At 38.3% G+C, this 21,437-nt stretch overlaps 2 protein-coding genes across 12 annotated transcripts in view; one reads left to right on the forward strand and one right to left on the reverse strand.

Annotated features, from left to right (window-relative positions):
• On the reverse strand, positions 1-4,528 carry otu (ovarian tumor). Of its 5 annotated transcripts, none has more exons than NM_078534.4 (9): positions 4,367-4,528; positions 3,597-3,831; positions 3,437-3,534; positions 3,213-3,367; positions 2,760-3,155; positions 2,570-2,706; positions 2,250-2,375; positions 742-1,986; positions 1-673 (listed from the first exon to the last, which is right to left on the reverse strand). In NM_078534.4, the coding sequence occupies exons 2-9, from the start codon at positions 3,822-3,824 to the stop codon at positions 497-499; spliced, it is 2,562 nt and encodes an 853-aa protein (NP_511089.2). In that variant the 5' UTR covers positions 3,825-3,831; positions 4,367-4,528; the 3' UTR covers positions 1-496. The 5 variants fall into 5 exon arrangements, with proteins under 5 accessions (NP_511089.2, NP_996379.1, NP_001259332.1 ...); NM_206656.2 differs by having other exon boundaries at positions 3,597-3,845; NM_001272403.1 differs by lacking the exon at positions 2,250-2,375 and having other exon boundaries at positions 4,462-4,528.
• CG33181 (uncharacterized protein) overlaps positions 4,341-21,437 on the forward strand; it is a 27,682-nt gene continuing 10,585 nt past the window's right edge. For 2 of the 7 annotated variants that reach the window (NM_001272406.1, NM_001298093.1), the window contains exons 1-2: positions 6,338-6,429; positions 6,941-7,023. Coding sequence is in view for 1 of the 7 variants with exons in the window: in NM_001298093.1 (NP_001285022.1) it covers positions 6,948-7,023 (76 nt within the window). In the remaining 6 variants the exon portion in view is untranslated. Of the gene's footprint in view, positions 4,631-4,807; positions 5,009-6,337; positions 6,430-6,940; positions 7,024-17,358; positions 17,768-21,437 lie in introns of those variants that run through there. The other 5 variants (NM_001103438.2, NM_001103440.2, NM_001272405.1 and 2 more) reach the window with 4 other exon arrangements.

Raw genomic sequence — 21,437 nt, forward strand, 5'->3', positions numbered from 1 at the left:
GTCTCTTGCGCTGCAGTTGAATCTTGTTTTATTTATGGTTAATTTTTGATGGTACACTTTACATAGGTGAGTCTCTAGCCGAACAGCGAGCACATAAATATATATATATATATATATGTATATATATAGTAGATAGTATGTAGATATTTTTGGTTAGAAGGGTTTTAAATAAATCATATAAATAGGTGGTTCTTTGATTTCGTGACGGCTAACTTTAAAAAAATTCGCATAAAATTACGTTAAATTACATTTTTAAAATGAAGTTGGGTTGACATTTGCGTTAGGTTATGCAATCGATTGTTGTACAGAAGCTGAATGGTTTATGATAGAGCGCCAACGCTTATGGCCTATAAAAAGTTAACTACAAATTTAAAAGTGAGATTAAATTTTAAAAGCCGTTAATTGCAATGGAATGTAATGCCTTCGATCTGTATGGCCTCTCTCTTTCAAGTGATCTGTTTTTTGCCCCCGCTCCCTTTTTTTTTTCTTTCTTTGTTTAGTGATGACGCGTTGCAGCATAGACAGCTGCCGGCTGAGATTGGACAGATAAGGGAGCTGGTTGCAAGGTGGCTGGCTGCTGTTGTTGTGGCTGAGCCGACGGGTCCATGTTATAGTTGTTGATCACCTCATAGGGGGACACCACCGGAGCTGGCATGCCCCAGGCGTAGGGAGTCTAAAAATGGTCGAGTGTCGATTGCCTATAGAATATTTTGAATTTGTTAGTGCATGTATCACTCCTACCTGTCCTTGAGCTGCTCCCCCTAGCTGTGGTGGTCCCGCCTTGTGGTAGAATATCGGTGGCGGTGGCGGCGGTTGGAGCAACCTCGGCGGTGTTATCAGGTGATGATGCGGCGATGGAGTAGTATAGAAACTAAACTGACTGCCATTCGAGCTTGGCGATGGCGTTGGAGTGGGCAAAAATGCCGCTGGCCCCAGCGAATCCTTAATATCTTGCAGCTGCTCCGGACGTTTGCCGCGCACCTTAACCGAATTCAAATTGCGCTTGGCGTAGGCACTTTTCTCAAGCGGTGACTGCTCTGTGGCATTTGCCACCTCTGGCGAAGGTGGTGGTGTTGACTCCACGGCAGTCAAATTGTCCTCTGTGGCGCCAATGACTACAGTCCGTCCTGCCTGTTGATCAGTGTTGTTCTGCTGATGGTATCCAAACATTCCTAGTTCATCAGGCGGCGTGTGGTGCGACATGCGCCAATGCAAATCCACGCCCATGTTGTAGAAGTATCTCAAAGTCACCATATCCACGGGCAAATCTTCACCGTTTGGGTGTAGAGAACGACGTGGCTCGCCAATTCCGGTAACATTTAGCGGTGGAGAAGGAAGCGGCATAAATGGATGCGGTCCCGATAAAGCAACAGCTCCCGGTGGTGGTGGACCATAACCACCGAATGGCATGTATACACAACCTTCGGTTGGCGGTGGATGCGGGGTTCCTGAAATGGGGAACGGAAACTCCTCGGCAATAGCCATCGGAGATGCAGGCCAAGGTGGCGGTAAATGCCCAGGACGACTCGGTATCATTGGCACGTAATTCATATACTGAGTGGGTGGCGGGGCAGCCGAACCCGAAACCTCCTGGTTTTGGCTGGAACTCGAGTTCTGCGGCTGAACCCTTGATGCCTTCGTGCGCTGGTGTTGCTTCTGTGCCTGCGGTTCTTCACGATCCCGCTGCTCCGTAGTCGGGTTCTGGTCATTTTGTTCAGGATCATTATGATCCCGCTGCTCATCGTCCTGAATGTGCACACCCTGATAGCAATTGTCCACGGGCATGTAGGGCATCAAATCACACTTGCTGTGCTCAAAATACTGGTCCATTTCGAACAGCTTGTTCTTCTTCCATTTGGAAGACTTGTTGGCCTTACCGGCATACTTGGGCAACGGCAAGCGAGGCATCTGGCGATGATAGCGGAATGGCAACGACCATGGGCGGTACTCATCTGGCGGCAGGGGATGGAGCGATTCATACGGGACCTAAGCCAACAGATATGTTTGTATATTAGTAAGCTCTCTATTAAAGCGAAATAGTTACAATTAGCTTCGGATACCGAACATTTTTAGCCCTTGCAGATCAATTATTTTATAGACTTATATACCAGTTCATTGGGCCACAATTAATATACTTTTAACTAAACTTTAACAAATTTAACTAATTGTTAAATATGATAATCGTTTCTAATCGAAATTTTTGCATTTCTCTGCAAGGGTCTAGAAAATCAGATAAAAAGAAGAGGTACCACTATCTCTTTGCCAATCCTCTCAACAAAGACGTGGCAGTAATTCTTATCTTTGGAGATATTTTGAACGTGGCACGTGTACATCTCCGTTTCGTTCGGCAATTCCACCTTGCACTTGGCGCCCACCTGGAAAACAAATAACACGGCGACGAGACGAGGAAGGATAAGGCAAGACATACATGTATAGTAAAGTATAAGGTGTATCCAGTGTATAGATGAAAATGAAAGGGTGTTAATTTGGATGGGTGGTTGACATGAAACGTGTGTTGGTGTGCGTGTGTATGTGTGCTAACGATAATCCAATGTTCTGCACAGTTTACCTTAAAGTTATAGTCATTTATGTAGACATTATAAAGCTTGGCCTCCTTGCGCATATCGTTCCAGCAATCAAATTCTATATTACGATACATATAGGGGTCCATGGACTTGGCCACTTTGTAGGGAAACGGAGAGATACCTAAAAAGAGAGTATTATGTAAGCATTTGATGTTTGAAACCACCTCTACTGACCATCATCTAGCAGCTGGCGGACACAGGACTCCAATCGGTTTGGACACATGGGCAACAGATCGTTTGGTTCGTGGCCACTGCTGCCGGATGCCTTTCGCTCCTCCTGGTTTTTAATCTCCAGCCGGCCTCCCTTTCGAGCATTAATGCTCTGATTTCCATTGGTGCTATGGAAATTGCACAGCTTATAGTTTTCCAGTATGCAGTTTGTGTCCCCTGGCAGATCAAGCTTAAAAACTCGTCCATCGGTGCAATGAATGCGAACCATATAGCCCTTGTCATCGAACTCCACATTGAAGCGATCCCAATTGAAGGTGTGTGGATGCAACATAATCTCCACAGCAAAGGATACGTCAGGCAATTTGAAAAGCTTCTGGTACAGCAACTTAAAGGCGATTGCTGAAAGCAACGTACATATACAAAAAGCAAAATTGGATATATTAATAGGCTACGTACATTGACAAATGGCGGCTCTTTCTATATATTCAACGTCATAAACCGAATCAAAGTGATTCTCATTGTTGAAGAAGACACGGAAGTTTTCCGCATAGCGACGATTAAAAACGACGCTGGTGCCCATGTTGTAGGGCTCATACAGGATAACATTGCGGCTGGAAGTCGTACAGAAATCATATATATTTGTAGAATTTAATAGAAAATAGTAACTAAGGATTAATTACCGATATAGGCAGGACATAGCGCGTAGTTCTGTCATGGTTCCATATGTCTTGGGCTTGGACATGTCCTGCATGTAGCTATCGAAATCGCCAGGAATTTCCTGGGATATAAATAAAATTATTTCTTTTTTTTTTACAAAATGTGTGATTGTTAGAGGCCTACCTTCTCAAAGATGCGTCGTTTTAGGGTCATGAAGCGGACGCACTCTAGCCGAATCTCGTAGTGCAGCATCTGGGTGTCGTACATCTGCTCGGCGATCACACGGAACAAACTGGAGGCGTCCCGGGCCGTGTGCTTACGGTAGAGTCCACGGCTCTCCAGATACTGATCATACGGATCCGGGGCCTGCCGGCTGCCTGACGTAATGGGGCGCTGCACTTGCATGTCCATGGCGACTCTGGAATCGAGAAACTTAAATTTTATTCATTTCATTTTTTTTTTGTCATGTTTTCCCTTTGAAATACAAGTATTGCACAATTAACAGTTAGAAGAGGGCCCTGACCTCGATCTATTTGACCTTCACAATCACTTTTCAACTGCTATCTATTGTCGTTTCACTAAGAAGTGCGCATACTAAGCTTTATTACTTATTTTATGTTAACTATTGTATAGTTTTTTTAACTTTAATAGTTTTAAAGCAAATTTGCTGCAATACAAATATATTCCAATTATTAACCGACTCCATACAAGCCGGGCTTCAGAGCGAGATGACAATATGCACCTGCGAATTCAAGATGGCGCAGTAGAAAGGCAAATGAAGCAAAAGAGCAAAATTAAATGTGATGAAGCTGATGAAAATTAAATATTTGTTTAAAATTTAATGATTTAAAAGCCTCTCATGCTGCGCTTAATTAGTTAATTTCGTCACTTGACAAATTACCGTTACTATAAATGTTTCAACTAATACAGTTAAAATCGAATCGAGATATTACCGGTGTTCTGCTGTTCGTCTTCTGTTGTACAAATTCTATTTTTATAAATAGTTAACAATTAAATTAACAATTAAAAATAACACTGGCATCCGCACCTAGCACCGTTACACGAAGAATTGAAGCGAATGGCGCGATCTAGCCTTTCAGAGAACCCGCGAACTAGAATGCGAACGAAAAGTATAAGAACGAACTTCCAGTGCCTGGAAGGATGCCGACAAACGAAATTGGGCAATAGTGATGTGCGGAAATGAATCAATGGAGTTGGTTCGTGATTTTATCAACAAAATAAATATATCTGATCTTGTTGAATACTTTCTAAATGAAATACACAAGTGTATGATATACTTGAAATATATTGCTGAGCGGTTAAAAAACTCCTGTTATCGCCGTCTATCGATGACACCGATAGCGGCATCATCTGTTCCGTGTCATCCCCAAAAGTTTCTGTTACCTTCAAATTGTTCTTGTTACTGTCGTTGCTGTTGTTGCTGGCCCGCTTTTTAGGGGGTGGAAAATGCCGCTTTCCACACGGCGCACTGTTGTTCTTGTTCATCAGACTCAGTTCGAAATTGCGAGTCAATGAAGCCAGGAGCAAACTTTCAGTTCGCGCTGTTACCGCGACAAAAGTTGTCTGGAAGAGATGTGAGTGTGTGACTGTGTGTGCCTTTTGTTTTCCTGTTTTTTTTTTGTGTTTTTTGTGTTCTCGTGTAAAGTTATGTTTTTGTTTATTGTTAGTAAATGTCGTTAGTTGGTTATCTTGCGAGTGTGCAAAACGCAACGACTATGAATTCTATTTCCTCTCGGTGTTTCATCAACTTTACGCCATGTTCATCTGTTTCGTTTTCCTCCTCCTTCCATCGAATAATAATAACAAAGAGTTTTACATATGAAAATCACAGTCATTAACAAAAACAACACACGTGGACTCAACCACACACAACAATGGACATTTGTACATGCGATACACACATGCAAATAAACAACGTTATGAAATTGGAAGGAGTGCACAAAAGGAAGAAGTAGAAATGTGCGGTTATTTCATATCCAAGCAATGCCGTAAAAATCAATAGGAGCGACAAACAAAGCACGTGCTTGTGCGAGTGCGATGGCAAATCGATAAACCGTTAATCAAGTTTGTTGAACGCGTGTTCGCCCCGTCTCTCTCTCGCCTTGTTTGCGCCACCTCTCTTTCCCACACACGGCCCAACGAAATAATATTTCTTTGATTCCTTTTCGTTAATTCCACGATTTTCGATTAACTGGGTCAAATGGTGACATAGATATGATGTTCTTTTTTTTTGGGTGGTATTTCATTTTCCAGGTGCCGAGGTCAATGTCACGGACATTTCTGCAATGCCGTCTGCTGACCTTCGAACTTTGGTTCGTTTTTGTCAGCAATTAATTGATTAAATGATTCGGCCAATATATTGTCGGTCGTCTTATCAATATACCGATTATACAACTATCCTGTTCCCGCAACTATCTTATCACCAAAAACAAAATAAAGAAAATACAAAAATATAGGTCTCTTGAACCGGACTCGTCGGGCTCCCAGATAAGTGCTCCATTAGCTCCATCTCGCTTGCTCGCGGTTCTTGACATGTGTCCCTCAAACACGAATTAACGACTTAAACTCTTCATGTGATAAAAATCGACGTTCCTGTTTTCGAAAAACCATCACTTTGTTTTCCAAAATATAAAGGTCTTTAAAGCTTTATATCTGATATTGCATGGTATTTTATAACATCTAAATGTTGTTTTTATAAGTGGTTTCAAAATCTTGTGCTGTGTGATAATATTATATTAACGTAATTTCACAAATATGCGAAATGAAATGTTTGATGGTGTAGAAATACAAACAATACCAACCATCTTTGAAATAGCACAGTGAGTTTCTGAATTTGGGAACATCTCGAAAGTTGTCTTCTCTGCTTTTGTTGTTTTTTTTTTCTGATGCGATTGTTTGCCGGTCGGCGGCTAAGAATTTCCGTTTGCTGCTTTTAGTTGCCTTCGAACATTTTAGCTCGTCGCGTCTTTGCTGAAATAAAAAGGGGAAGTAAGAGGTAAAGCATACAGTCCAAACAAAACAAAGAGAATTTCGCTTGCCAAGAGAATCCGAAGCAACATTTGCCAAATAAAAAAGTGAATTGTGCATGAGAAATATCTTCTTTTTTTTTGTTTGGCTGCCACGAACCGGTTATTTTATTAGCTTCACTCTAGCGAACCGCACACAGTCGTGGACGCAACTATTAGGAACACCCATCTGTCTGCGAAGTGCCTGGTTTGCAAAGCGCAAATATATTAATAGGGCAGTAATACACAGTTCGTTGTTGTTCTTTTATAAATAGCTTGACAAATTCAGTATCGAAAAATCTTTCAAGTGATTTCATTAAAAATATCAGGGTGCTCGAACCCTACAGTGTAATGCTGCCTTAACAACAAAATTATTATCCTTGTCTTTATAGTTTTGCTTTACTTAAATTCTTGCTTTTCTTTTGATTCTTTTTTCTTTTCACGTATTTGCTTTGCCAATCGAATCGGTAAAATACCGCTTACCACTTGTTGTTGTCTCAGTCGCAAGATGCAGCCGTTTAACAGTAGCGGTGCCCACAGTGGCGGCGAGAAAAATGAGACCCGCATGCGCCGCCGGCCCATATGTAAGCTAAATTTTGACACCTTATCCAAAAGACCGTCATATTTTTGCACTTCACCCCGAATTACGTTAATCCCCGATGCTAAGTTAACCGTTTTATATCTTAAGTTAAACTCTCATTTATTTGCTTGTTTAATTGACATTTATTTAGTGTAACCTTATTTACTAACGCTAATTTAATATTTGAATGGCCACCTTGGGTACACTTTCCATATTTATATTTACTGTTTGGGGTTAACAGAGTGCAAAAAATGCATTTATTTAATTGCAAATTCTAACTGCCATATTATTTATAAAAAATATTTAACGATTTTAAGCTAACGATTAAGTGCCAGAAATTGGCAATTTCACAGCCACCACTGTAAAATGTAATTCGAATCGCTACTAATTTTTTTTAAACAAATTCCTAGAGGCCTCTCTCCGTTTTCCTTTTGTTTTACTTAAGTTTATTTTAGTTTGTTTGTTTCGCTTTGACATCTTTTATTGCATTTTCCCATAATTTGCTGCACGCTATTTTTAGAACGCAGTAAAGAGGAATTTCGCAGCAATTAATGTAATGCTAAGTATTAATTTATAGTTTGTTTGATTTTTTACACTAATTGCATTATGCTAACAATTGGTTTTGCTAACGTGGCCCTGAAACGCAAAGTTTAAGGCCAGCGTGCAAGCAGTGTACTGCTTCGCCGAAATGGCGTTTAACTTCTTGCTTGAGTTGGCCCGACTTCACTTGACTCCCAACTTGGTGCCATTTGTTTATTTTCTGTAAACACGCCAGCGTCTATTTGTTAGCTTGTTGTTATTTGTTGTGTGGTTTTATTTTTTGTTGCAATCGGCTGCTCGGTTGCAATATTATAATGACACTTGCAGTTGCACTTTCATTGCCATTGCCAGATGACGAGGCTTTAACGGTTCATCGCAGTCAGCTGTTTATGCGGAGCTTAATCGATTGCATTTAAGCTACAGCGGCGGTCATCTAACTAGCATTGTCAGCAGAAGTGGGGTGGGGGGTGTCGTTTAACAAATTAATACCCTTTAATAACCTTTATTCATATGTAATTCGAATGTATATTAATTAATTTATATCATTAATTTGAAATACAGCTATGCTATTAATCGCACCCAAGCTGTATGGTCGAGTCACGTCATTGGTGCATATTGAGCAACATAATCGATATCTTCTATAGGTTATGACTTGCCCAATGAATCGTGAATTGAATAACTTAGCCTAGTAACATTTAGTTTGATGTTATTGGGGCCTATTTTTCACGGCATTGTTTACAAACATTTCCAGTTGCAGTTGCATTTGTTGTTTGTTTATTTATTTTCATTGCCATAGTCGGCTTTTCACCCTTTTTTTTTTTGTTTGTATTCATATAATTTTTTAAAAGGCAGCGGCGCATAACGGTTTTTTGAGTGCCCAGCGCATGAGCGTTTAATCATTTTCGATTTATCTTGCTTTTTCGCTGCCTTTGTTTACCCTTTTTGAGTGGATTTTGGCCATTTCGATCTCGGGCTCAAGGGCTTACACGCGCCCACTTACACGGGTACACTTGCGTTCGAAAAAATAGCAACAGAATGCGTATAGTGTATACATATATACTGCTAAACTGACTTGCGAATTGCAGAAATATATACATTAACAATTGATTTAATGCGTTTGGAATAGAATTCGAATATTTGATTGCTGTTACTATTAATTCTACCCCATGTGTATATCCGGGGTGCTCAGAATGAGCTGCGTCTTTTTGCGTAGGTGTCTCAAAAGCTTTCTAAGACCCAATGTGCTCGTTATGACGTCAGTGGTTCTGCATTCATGCTGCCTGGTAAACAATCGCGTCAATATTGGCATTAACACCTCATCTTTGGTTTCCAGTTAACAGACAACGTCATTTGTTGTCTTTGATAACTCAGCGGGAATTAGGAGCCCACTGCAAATTGATCTATGGGAAATAAATTAATTAATTGGGTCCACTTCGACAACCTGAAACCATTAAAAGTGCTACTGATTTGAAAATATTAAGGCATCGTACAGTGGAACTTCCCTAACTCTTACCAAAAGTCCGTTTGCTTTTCTTTTTTTTTTGCTGCTCTTTCGAAGACAAAAACTAATTCCTTTGGAGAGTTTTCTACATAACACATGTGTTTAAATAGAGATATTCAGCAAATGCGCGTTTCTGGAGCAATCAAATAAGAAACTGTGGCCCTGCTAGTCGGAACTTAGTCGACATTGAGAATCGGTTGGTGGAATTAATCAAAATTGAGATAGAAAATTGAATGTTTTTTTTTTTTTGTGCAAAATCGGTTATTTTTCGTGTTGTTTTCTAAAAAAAAATTATGTTGCCTTTTCAAGGACAACTTTGTGCTATATTAGTATTGATATAGATTGAACGATCTCAAGATATAAATCGAAATTATGGATCGGCTGCTGGGTAGCCAAGTGGGGCGGTGTGGGCGTGGCACATACTGCGGTTACGCCCGACTCGTGAACACCTGTGATGACGAAAGCACCGATGAGGCAGGTATGTCTGTGAATCCCTCAGAGAATTAATAATTTCGGAAGTTAGTGAGCACAAAGATTTTGAGACGGAGAGAAAATTGACGGAGAATTGTCGATTTTAAATTGTTTGTTTGCGTCGCTACAACATGTTTGCTCAGATAATTGTTGACATTTGCTATGATAATACATTTCTGACGCCTGCTTTATGCAGGAAAAAAACATTTATTTTCTAAGGAAATACGATTTATTCATTTCATTTTTCACTTTACAATAATTATATTCACTAGACTAATGTGGTAATTCGAGATCAGGTCTATCTGATTGTTTGATTGTTTGATGCGCTAGCACATAGAACCCTTAAATAATTTGACTATTTTGTCTGCTATTATTTATCGCTTAGCATCTGACTCCTTGTGCAATCAGCGAACTGTTGACACTGTCATTTGGTTATTTTATCAAATTTACAATTGCGTTTCTTTTTATTGCCATTGCTGTTCGCTTTTTACAGTCGGCTTGCGCTGCCCTCTAAGAATTGAGTTATTCAAACAAAAAAAGGTGATCATCTTTCGCCGAGCATTGTAAAATAATAAAGCTCCGTCGCAATTCGTTTGAATTGTTTGTTGTTTTCGACGTTGATAGAGGTTTCCCCATAATGCCGTTGATAAGCACCAGTCTACCAGTCGTACCATACCAGATAATATCCGTCATTTATGGATGAATGAATGAATGCCCGAATTTGGGCTCGTGAATCATTTTTCATTCACATGGGTCAAGATTGGTGATTGGTAAACACCGTATAGTCCTGCCTCAATCTTAGATTTCTTCGACTGCGCCTTTCGAATTGCTTTGTCCATATCATTGGGCCATACAAATATTTTCGGCTGATCGCATTGCTTTGGAATTGATTCATATTAATGAAAACTCAGTAAACAAAATCGGAAATGAGACCACTTTCCAAGTTACACAGAAAATTGTTTGCTATATGAATAATCAGTATTTTGATCACAACATTTGAAAAAATGGTTCAAATATGGAATGTTATACCTCGTTGAGCTTGTTATTTAAATTCCAATCGATTTGCATTCAAATTTTGGAACTTTATTTTTTTGGCATTTTTTAAAAATTTTGATGAGTTACCCCTTACAAAAAATGCGAAAATTTGGGCAAAAATTAATTTTTCAAAGTCCGCCAAAAAGTGATGGGGATGATTAGTATTGGTAATTAGGAGCACAAAATGGTAATTATTTTAGTTGTGTGACCATTTTTAGTCAAGTTATACCCAAAAAACTCTACTTAAATATTAAATTTTTTGCCAAATTTCGTTTTCCTGGTTTTTTGTGAAAAAAATATTTGGTATTTTGATCATAACATTGAAAATAATAGACCAAATATGGAATGTTATACCTCGTTGAGTTTGTTATTAAAATCCAAATCGATTTGCATTTAAGTTTGGGAATTCTAGGATTTTTCAATTTTTAGCAAATTTTGATGATGTTACCCCTTACAGAAAATGCGAAAATTTGGTCAAAAATAAATTTTACAAAATCAGTTTAAAAGTGAAAGGGGTTGTTAGTATTGGTTATAAGGAGTATAAAATGGTACTTCTTTTTGCTCTGTGACCATTTTTAGTCAAGTTATAGCCAAAAACCCATCTTAAATATTGCGTTTTCTGACAAAAATCGTTTCCCTGATTTTTTGTGAAAAAAATTAAGTCAAATTTGGAAAATTTAAAGTAAGTACAAAAATGTTATTATATAATTTTAGTCGCATTTAAATTGTTTTTTTTTTTAGTAAAGCTAATTCACTACATTTTTAGTTGTTGAAGAGTAATTGCTATCTCAATCGTTGGAAACTTCCGTTTTTGGCAATAAGTTACATTTTGTATAGAATGGGAGTTTTTGGACTTTGTATAATCTTATCATTTTCATTCGTTCGGGAACTTCCCTTAACATCATTATCTAGGGAGAATTCTCAAAGATAGTAAACAGAGTGGATGACAGTTTTAAGTAATTTTAATTGTAACTTTCGATCGTCTATCGCTGAGCACTTCAAAGTTGTAATGCTTACGAGGAAGTGATAATGAGGTGATCCAATAAAAAGACAGTGGCGCTAACTTGTCAACGACCACGTCCGACAATTTTTATAAAAATCCAAGGTCAGGGGCAAGGCCAGATGCCAAACCACCCAAAATAAAAAGTTAAATAAAAACATTTTGAACGCCTAACGAGAAAACATTACATAAACGCCTCGCACACACATATCCGTATCTATAGGCGGGGTGTATCTGTATTTGTATCTCGATCGGTATCTGTATCTGTATCTGTGGCTGGGAATACTAATCAAGGCAAATGACGCGTGTCGTTGGCTTTTGTCTCCACTCTTCAGAAAGAAGAAAAATCCGAAATCGACATCAGAAAGAGCCTCGTTGCTGGCCGTGATTAAACCCGCTGATAAGTTGCACAAACCCAAAAAAAAAAACAAAAGAAAAAACACCTGGGAAGCACTGTGAATGCACTCGACGTGATGGGAATCACATCGTTTCTGGCGAGGATTCCGGGTACGTCTGTCAGAATCCCAATAATGATCATACATAACTTGTTAAACCATTCAACTGTCGTTTGGCTTCAAATGTATTTGGTCAAAAGTCACTAAAGAACAGATTCTTAACAACCGTGCAGTATCTTAAAATCTAAATTCTACGGAATGCAAACGTGCTTATTGGATTTAATTAAAAATAGAGATTTCGTGCAAAGTTCCCCTGCGATTAGATTCGCATATGTACAATGTACCTGCATACATATTTGTCACATATGTAGCTTTGTGTAAACACAGGCTCCACTCCATGGCCTCCATCGTGTCCAGCCCTGCATCTTCGCCCCCTTTCGGATTCCTGGACTTCACTTGCGGTACTTCACATCAAGATCAAGTTTGTATGAGCTGTATGCCAGAGATAACTTTTTTTTGCCATGTACGTGACAACTGATAATGCCAAAGGAAATGAAATCGAAACACGAAATCCATCCGACTAGGTGAATAGGTAGAGGAGGGTACTACCGCGAAAAGGGCAGAACAATACGGCTCGATCGGCGGGATAAAGCCATTTTACCTGACGCAATTGCAATTCACGCACGCTTCCAGGGAATACCCTTTATTATCGAAGTGTCGGAAGGGTCGATGCACTGGGAAATCACGCTTTAGACCAAGAACAAGGAAGCATGCTATTGCAAAATAAAAGTAACTACGAAGATATAAAGTAGAGCTAAAAGACATTAAATGAAGTGTTGGAAAGTAAATATTGATGCAAGGTTGTAGTATTTACCATAGGTAGGGCATCTTTATTGCCGTCTCAGTAGTAGCTCACATTTTTCCGTTCGATTGTATCGCTCAAGTGGTCAAAAGGATGAGGCGCTGGAAGGGGGCCTGTGTCTTATGATTTTCGGTTTTAACTTTGCGTCATCGGCAGGCACTTATGTCCAGCACGATTCTGCCAATTTCGATCGATCGATCGATAACCATTATCTCGCCCAGTGGCCTCTTAAACGGCTTTCAATGCTCAGCCGAGTGGTACTGGTTAGTGGGATCAGATCGGAACCATCGGACAATAATACCTGATTCACTCATGGTCAGGCGGAGTCAAAGAACCTATTCAGGTGACCCAAACAGTACAGTATTGATAACTGTCATTATCTTTGGCCTACGAGTGTTGTTTTGGTCTTGAATTTTTTTTTTTTTTTTTTTTTTTGTCACATACGCAAGAACCAAAATACTTACTTTATATGTATATAAAAACCATATAACTTGAATCCAATTTGTATTATCACAAATATCATCCATTTCAAGCATATGTGCGCAGTTCCCCTAAACCTTGACTACCTTGATGTCATCAATATTTAAATTCTACATACACAAACGTTTGCATGACAGTTTTTGGCAGCTTTGAAATGCCACACTCATTAAAAATTCGCCAAGAATCAACTATGCCATCGGCTATTAAAATGTTATTACGTGAACGATAATCTTTCAATTAGTTGCATTGCTGCATATAGTTCGATAAAGTAAATTATCTTCTGGAAATCGACTGGAAAGTTTCCGAAATCCCGCGGCATCCACAAAAGTTCCCAGCTATCAATTGTTGGATATTCCAGAATGAGTCATATAAAGACATTTACACCCCGTAGCCAAATTGGTTGACGGTATTCTATCTAAGTATCTTTTTGGTATCTCCCATGTTTTTTTCCCCTCTCGATTATTTCAGTCATTTTTCGGTGGAGAAACACGGTTGAATATAATGTAATCGTTTGTCAGGCGTTTGATATACTCGCTCTCGTATGCAATTAATATGCACATCTTGCACGATAAGATTGTGTTATGAGCTCTCGGGCACATCTTCGGAGTTTTTTTCTTTTTTTTTTTTCTGGTTTTTTCGCAACGATTTTATTGTTTTATTGGTCGCTTGTGCTTGCTTGGCACCTGTCAATAGTTGGGTGTGCAGCAAATTATTTCCCTAAAACACAATTAAAGCTCATTATATTTGTATAATTGGTTGGTATTTAGGTGAAGACTACAAGGGGGCGTGGCTCGAAGGGGTGGTTCAAGGCCAAGGGACGTCGGCGTAATAATTCATGTTGCAATTTGCAGCTGCTAATTTTATTTCAATCGCGTGCTAAGCTCAAAACAAGTCTCTCAATCCTTAGTTCAAGTTGAGGGTTTACCCACACCGCGAGAAGTTCATGACCTTATTTATATGGTATTCAACATACACTTAAAGAAAAAAGGAATCATTCAGTTAGTGGGCATGGTCGCGCTGCAATGAAACAGCTGGCAATCAGCTGATTAGCTGTATAAAATTGATTTTTTTCTTCAATAGTTTTCATATATTTTTTTTATGTGTAGGCCAGGAATGGGTTTCAGTTGTGGGCGTAAAAAATGCGACAAAGGGGCAGACTTAAACAATTTACTGACGAAACTGGCGCTGATCTGCCGGCAAATAGTAGATTGTAATTAGCTGACAGGCAATTTGATTGAACAGGTCAACAAAAAAAAAGATATATATATATGTATATATATACCCTCGAAAAACCAACGGTAGTTCATCAATTGCCAATCGATTTGAGTAATTTCCTCGGCAAATACAGCAACGGAAAATTACAAAGAAAAAAGCCAGCGGGCTCATCGATGTCAACTATGTGCATGTAAATCAACTATTCGAAACGAATAGTATCTCTGATAAGCGGCAAATGTATCTTTTGTCTGATTGTTGTTGTTTATTTTATTGTTCTATTTGCTCGCCAGTGATCGATATTGTACTTCCCCGTTCGAGTTCAGGTGGCAACTGTACGTGGAAAAATAAACAAAGGGGGGGTTGGGCGAGAAACATTGCATGTCTTAATGGGAGGGGGAATTCCTCAGAGGGGAATATTTTCCGATCAATTGTCTCATTGTCCAGTTCCAGCTAAAAGGAAAGAAAGATAACCTAGTTAAAGTGCAAATCTAGATCTACAAGTGATTTGAGATAGTAAAAAAGACAAAAAAAAAAAAAAAACACAGAGGGCGGTAGATTGATGTCCTAAATACGCGAATGCGATTCCAATCAAAGTAAGCAAACATTGGTTTACCATTTACAATTTGTTGACGTTGTAGCTTATAATCAAAAACTATTTGTAAACGCGTTGCCATTCGTTTCGGTTCATTCATGCGGTCATCCATTGAGAGATCTCTTCACAACATCCTGAAAGCCAAGCGAATTCAATTCTCAATTCCGAATTCAAATCTTAATTAAAGCCCCGCGGCGGCTTCCAATCGAGATTCCAAATGCCAGATGTTTGGGCGTACGTTTTCGGTGTTTTGTTTTCGGCTCTTCGACTTGGACTCTCTCGGCACAATTCATCCGGGTGCGGAAAACCAGTTTGGTCTATCGAAATAAAAACAAATTAAATGTATATGAAAAAAGCTTCGAAAATAAGTAGATAAAATAAAACGATACGATACGAGACGAAACGAAACGAAATCCAAGTAAATTCAAGTACAGATGTTGGTAATTTCAATCTTGGCACATACCAAAAAAAAAACAGAAACAAATTGTCAAATTTGAGAGAGTGCTTCACAATCGAGTGGCAAAGTTTAAAACACTTTCCTTGTTTGTTTGGCTTTTTATTTTTTCTTTTAGCTCTTTTTGTGTACCCCTGGGTCAAACGTTTTTATATTTGTTAACTATTTTTGGTTTGGTAATCTATTTTAAGACGTAAGTGGTTTGGTCAGAGGATCATGATCCGATTTAAAGGAAATTTATTGCGTAAGCATTTCTATTTTATATTTAATACATCGTAATCATTATCTAACATCTATATAGGTACAATAATCTATGAATTTTTGTCACATTTGCCCCCCAATCAACAGTCATATCGGTTCGAAAATAATTGTCAATTAAAGCAAATCAGATTTTTGATTAAAATGTACCTCAAAAATAATTATTTATTTGCAACGGTAGAAATTTTTGGAAAAATTACGTGACTCTTTTCGTACATTAGTATATTCGGTTAATCGGTTTTGTAAGATACACAGTGGTACATAGAACGCATTAAAAAATAATTTTTCATTTACGTTTACCTAATGTGTACAACTTTCTTAAATAAATGTGTTGTTATTTGGCTTTTCGATAATCTAAAGTTTTAAGTTAACGAAGTGTTGAAACTTTAAATGCACTTTCAAAGATAGCAACTAGACATCACTCATTAGACATTAGCCGTGAAAATTGCGCTTATTTATTAGTTTAACTTGTAAAAACATGAGATGCATCACTCATACGCCTAGTTGTCCCTATAAATTAAAACTTTGTGTTGCCTGGACTTAACACTTAATATTGAATTATTATCTGATGCAGATGCTCAAAAAAAAAAAAAATGGGCGAAAGGGTTGTGGGAATAGTAAATCATAGATAATTCTCGGTTTAAAATCACGCGTTCGCATCACTCATACGCCGCGTTGCCAGCGTATAATGAGCCAACTAACTGTCAAAAATCATCGTCAATTATAACGAATCGCCACGAACGGTCACGAAGTTGACATCGGGTATTCTCATCTCTTCGGCTTTGCCTCGTTCTAACGGTCTACGCCACGAGCGTCGCGTCGCAGCAGCAGAGACGCCGGCGCAGGTAATTCGCTGGATCTTCTCTGTGGGGAATTACAGGTACTAAACCTTTCTGAATTGGGGTTTCGTTTGCAATAGCAAATCCTTGTTAATTTTAATAAGTTAGCTGATCTTCAGCTAGTTCCTTTGGCATCATAAGGATAATCTTGATCCCAACTTTATACTGTAAGATTATCTTTCATCTTCGCTAGAACCAATAGCTAAGAATAGAAATATGTTTTAGCAACGATCCTTTCACTCGTTGAGAAGATTCTTCTGCCTTATCATTTGCTAATAAGCCTCCGCACTTTTGATAACTCGATTTCTTTCAACGTTGTTATGTTGTTGCGATTTCATTCATGCACTCGATATGCGATCGCAGCTGATAACAGGTGGATTCGAGAGCGTAAACGCTCACCTGTCGTACCGCTCGATGTTGTCGTCGCTGCCGCTGCCGGCGTCGCAGTCGCCGCCTCTGCTGACGCTCTTATCAAGACCAACGACAGGCCCAAGTGGCTTATTGATTCGGGCCAGATTCGGGCGTCAGCATCGTCATTTATATTTCACACATATGTATATATATTTTTTTTCCGTTTTTCTGTTCGACGCGAGCGATGAGCCCGCTGCCGGCGTCGCTGTCGCGGTCGGCGTCGCAGTCAGCGCTAAATGGAAACGCTTTGACGCGTTATAATAACAAGTGTTTGCCGTCTTTGGACATTCAGTGTGCGATATCCCGGCGGACGGTGCAGACAACGCTTTTCGCCACGATCACACGATTCGAGCTAAACAACAAAAAGAAAAAAGTTATATATATACATATATATCAAAAAAGTACAAGAAAAAGAAAAGCTAAAACACAAAAGGTTGCCCTTTCAAAACTTAAAACAAGCCACGCGAAAAACTTTTGACTTTAAGTCAAAACAATTATTTTTTTATTGTGACAAAACAAAGAGTACAAAATAAAAGTCATTATCAGTACAAAACATACCTCAATCAGTAGTTGCAAACACGTGCTAGAAGTGACCACAAAAAAAAAAAGTTAAAAAAAGAAAAAAAGAAAAGATCAAAAAATATATTATTAACCCAGTGAATTGAAAATCGCCCCAGGAAGTACAGCTGACTAAAGTAAGCCCAGATTTTGTACAATCCCGCAGCGAAAGGTTGAAAGGCGGAAATCAATGGAATCGGAATCTTGAAGTCATTATTACTATCACAATTACCACTGCCGTTAATTGGGAACAGAATCCGTTCGGATCTCATATTTCTAGTCTTTCGTGTCGTTTCTCCCACTCGCAGCGAATTGGCCAACAAGTTTTTGGCCAACACTTTTTAGTTTGTTTTTTTTTTCGGTCTTTGCCAAACGTGTGTCATTGATCGATGGTTAACAGTTTGCGCGGATTTCTTTTCACCTAGAACAGCGATTTTCTTAAGAAGATCCTACGATGATCTCACTCTTCTGCCAGAAACTCTTTCTCAACGATCTTTGCATTTTCCTCTTTTGCTAACTATTTTAGCCATGTTGGTGTATTTCAATTTACATTGGACTAATTGAACTCGGCAAACTTCAAGTAATAAATCAAAGCATAAATAGTTGTATTCTCAAATGTAATTTAATGCCGTTTTCTTTCGTTTCGCTAATTTTATGCTTAAAACCAAGTTATTAAAATAAAATACTATAAATAGTATGAACACGTATTTGAAGAGCAACCTTAACTGACCAAAACAAAAAAAATGTGTATGAATATATAAATAAAGCTTTACAAACGTCGAAAGGCTGAAAAGCTTTGGGTTTATGCATAGTTAATCCAAAAGAAGAAAACCAAACCAAAACAAAAGAAAAAATCTATTATTAACAATAATAATTAATTTATGTTTGCTGGTATTTCGTTTTCACGGCCAAATTGCATTTGGAATTGGATTTTATGCTTTTGGCAGGCGGTTCAATGTCTGCACCTCTAGGGTTTCCGATTCGATTCGATTGGATTTTCCCCATCTCGTAGAGAATCTACCTTTTTGTGTATTAACTGACTTCTCCCAATTTTCCGACATGATCGCAAACAAGTATCGAGATACACCCAACTGGGTGCCCCAACTGCTGCGTGTGGCTAATGAGCTTCGTTGGGTCCTCCAATCTGATTTCTAGCGAGCCAGTTAGCTACTGCTGCCATTCACTCGATTTGGTTTCGCTAACTTGGCCGGCTGCAGATTGCAAACTGGGTAACTGGGTGGGCAAGGTCGTCGCTGGGTCGCACAGAGCTCAAGTTTTTCGGGGCGGGGAATTTCCCAGAAATGTGCGAGCATCAAAGGCCAGATTTTTTATAGGATTGTAGTTCTTAGTTTCTTAATTATCGTAATTCCTAATTTGTCTTAAGTTGGCTTTTAACTAGCTCGATGACTTGCCCAATTTGTTGTTTTATAAATACTGCTTTCAATCTGATTAAGTCCGATATGACTTTGTTGTTTGAATAAATCAATTTGATTGTTTACTCTTTAGGCAAATTAAAATTGCCATTAACTTGTTTATTAAATTACACACAAATTGGAATCAATCAATCTTGACTTGTTGTTCATTACTTTTAAAAATAAACACTTTCTTATTCCCTAGCATCGTTTAATCCAAAATAATAATCATTATTTTTAAAGTCCTTAAAACAACTGCTTTGAGTTTACATTGTGCTCATCCAATTATCAATTTGGAGATTTGTCAACGCAGTGATTCAATGGGGTAAATAAATACAATTTGATCGAAATTACTCAGCTATTTAATTGATTATATCATCCGCAACCCAAAATGCTGATAATGTGTATTCAAAATGAAAGAAATCCATAAATGGCAGGCAAGTGGCAGGCGGCCAAAGTGATTCACTCAACAGGTGGACATCCTCTTCGCTAGCCAATCTTCCCACGACTTAGATTCGGTATGAACAAATTATATGTATATAAATATGTGTGTATAGTATATGTATTTATATGTTGTTGACTTAACTTCAATCTGAGCTCACGCATTGTTGCCAAGTTGAATGACATTTGATACAGTTTCGGTTTTGGAATCGTTTCCAGTTTTTTCAATCCCACTTCGTTACACTTTACACCTTAGAAAGAATTACATATATAGATGTATGTATGAAAGTCGAGCCGGTTAGCTGATTACCTGGCTAAATAATTTCGTTTTCGAATTAACGGCCAAACAATTTGTTTGTTTCGCACGGATATATATGTACACATTTTTTTTTTGGGTCTCTAGGGCTGACAAGGCGATTCATTAACAAAAATTATTGTGTCCAGAATCGAATTCGATTTCACCTGCGACATACGCAACAATAAAACAGAATAAAAGCCATAAAACCAAAACAACAGCAGCGAATCCCATATGAAAGACTTGTGTATTTAGTTTTTATCTGTTGCCAGGGCTATGAAAATGATTCTCTCTCTTAACTGAAATGAAATGAAATGAAATGAAAAGCGTTTCCAATCTCGAATGTGATTGCTTTTTTCTATCTTTTGGCCAGAGTTCGTTTACATCGCATGCAAATGAGGCGGGTAGATGAGTCCAACTTGTGTTCACGTGAACGATTTGCATATTTATGCACACTTTTTATTATGAATTAATGAAATTTTCGTATATTACGCAGCCGGCCGAGTGGGTCGCACGTTTTACTCGCCGCATCGTGAGAAATATGCATATATCATAGATAGATATATAGTATTAAATCCGCTAAGAGGATTACGTTTGATGTTTCAAATGCTAAATACCGGCTACTAGTTGGCATTTAATGGGTATGCGATAGTGATATCGTATATTATTTTATCAATATGTAATGCCATCGAATGAATGGCAAACCCATATGCCTGCATAAATATGAAAACTCAGGGTAGCAGAGCCCATTTAAAATGCATTTCCTAGTACGAAAGTACTTTTGCACAGGAGGGCAAAAATCGCTTTTAATGAAGCCTGGGAACAATTTAATCATAAAACATATGTTCTCGCCTATATTGTACATACATATATATGAGTTCACATTATATATGTATGTATGCACATATGTATGTGAACGAGAAGCGAACACAGCGACTTTTTAAGCGCACTTAATAGAAATTAGCCTGGGGCATCATTGCACATTTAATATTTAGCGCACGTTTTGCTAATTAATGCCGACAATGACTGTGGGCATTCTTGGGTTAAATGTGCGCCATATGACCGACACTTGTATTCCCAATCAAAGAAATCTTGCCGAATCTTGTGATTTTTATTGTTCCCATTAATGAGAACACATGAGAAGATCTATCATTAATCTTTTGTTTGCAATCTAATCGTCTGCCGTGCAGAATTCAAACAAAAGTGATTAAATGCCATTTAATTGATTTATTATCAGTTTTGGCTGCAGACTTCACTTCACTTCAACCTTGAGATCTTGACCAGCTCCAAGATTGCTTGGTTTATGGCGTTTTAGTTTCGCTAGATAATAATATACTATATATGTACTTAGCACAAAAAAAAAGAACAAATCTTCATGTGAAGCCCTCAGATAGGAATAGTTTATTGTAGGGCGCCTCATCGTAAACTATCTTGTAGATTCAAAGCTTACTGTCTGGATATGTTTCTAAATATTTTTATGACTCAAGATATGTGGGTCGAAATCTCTTAAGACCGGTGCCATTAAACAAATTATGTTCTATTTAACATTTGGCGGCACTTTGTTTACTTATCAGTTTGTTTTAGTTTATGGCATGCATATATCACAATTACTTAAGTTATTTAAGATTTCTTTCTGGACTCGTGTTAGTCTTAAAAAGC

Source organism: Drosophila melanogaster, chromosome X, assembly GCF_000001215.4.
Source record: "Drosophila melanogaster chromosome X".
Lineage (NCBI taxonomy): Eukaryota > Metazoa > Arthropoda > Insecta > Diptera > Drosophilidae > Drosophila > Drosophila melanogaster.

What these genes read in the sequence shown, in the direction of transcription:
- otu (NM_078534.4), bottom strand. Translation starts at nt 3,824, where the DNA reads ATGGACATGCAAGTGCAGCGCCCCATTACGTCAGGCAGCCGGCAGGCC. An exon ending in AAGAGCCGCCATTTGTCAAT is followed by an intron (nt 3,156 to 3,212) that starts GTACGTAGCCTA and finishes CGTTGCTTTCAG; the next exon opens with CAATCGCCTTTAAGTTGCTG. An exon ending in TAAATGACTATAACTTTAAG is followed by an intron (nt 2,376 to 2,569) that starts GTAAACTGTGCA and finishes TTTGTTTTCCAG; the next exon opens with GTGGGCGCCAAGTGCAAGGT.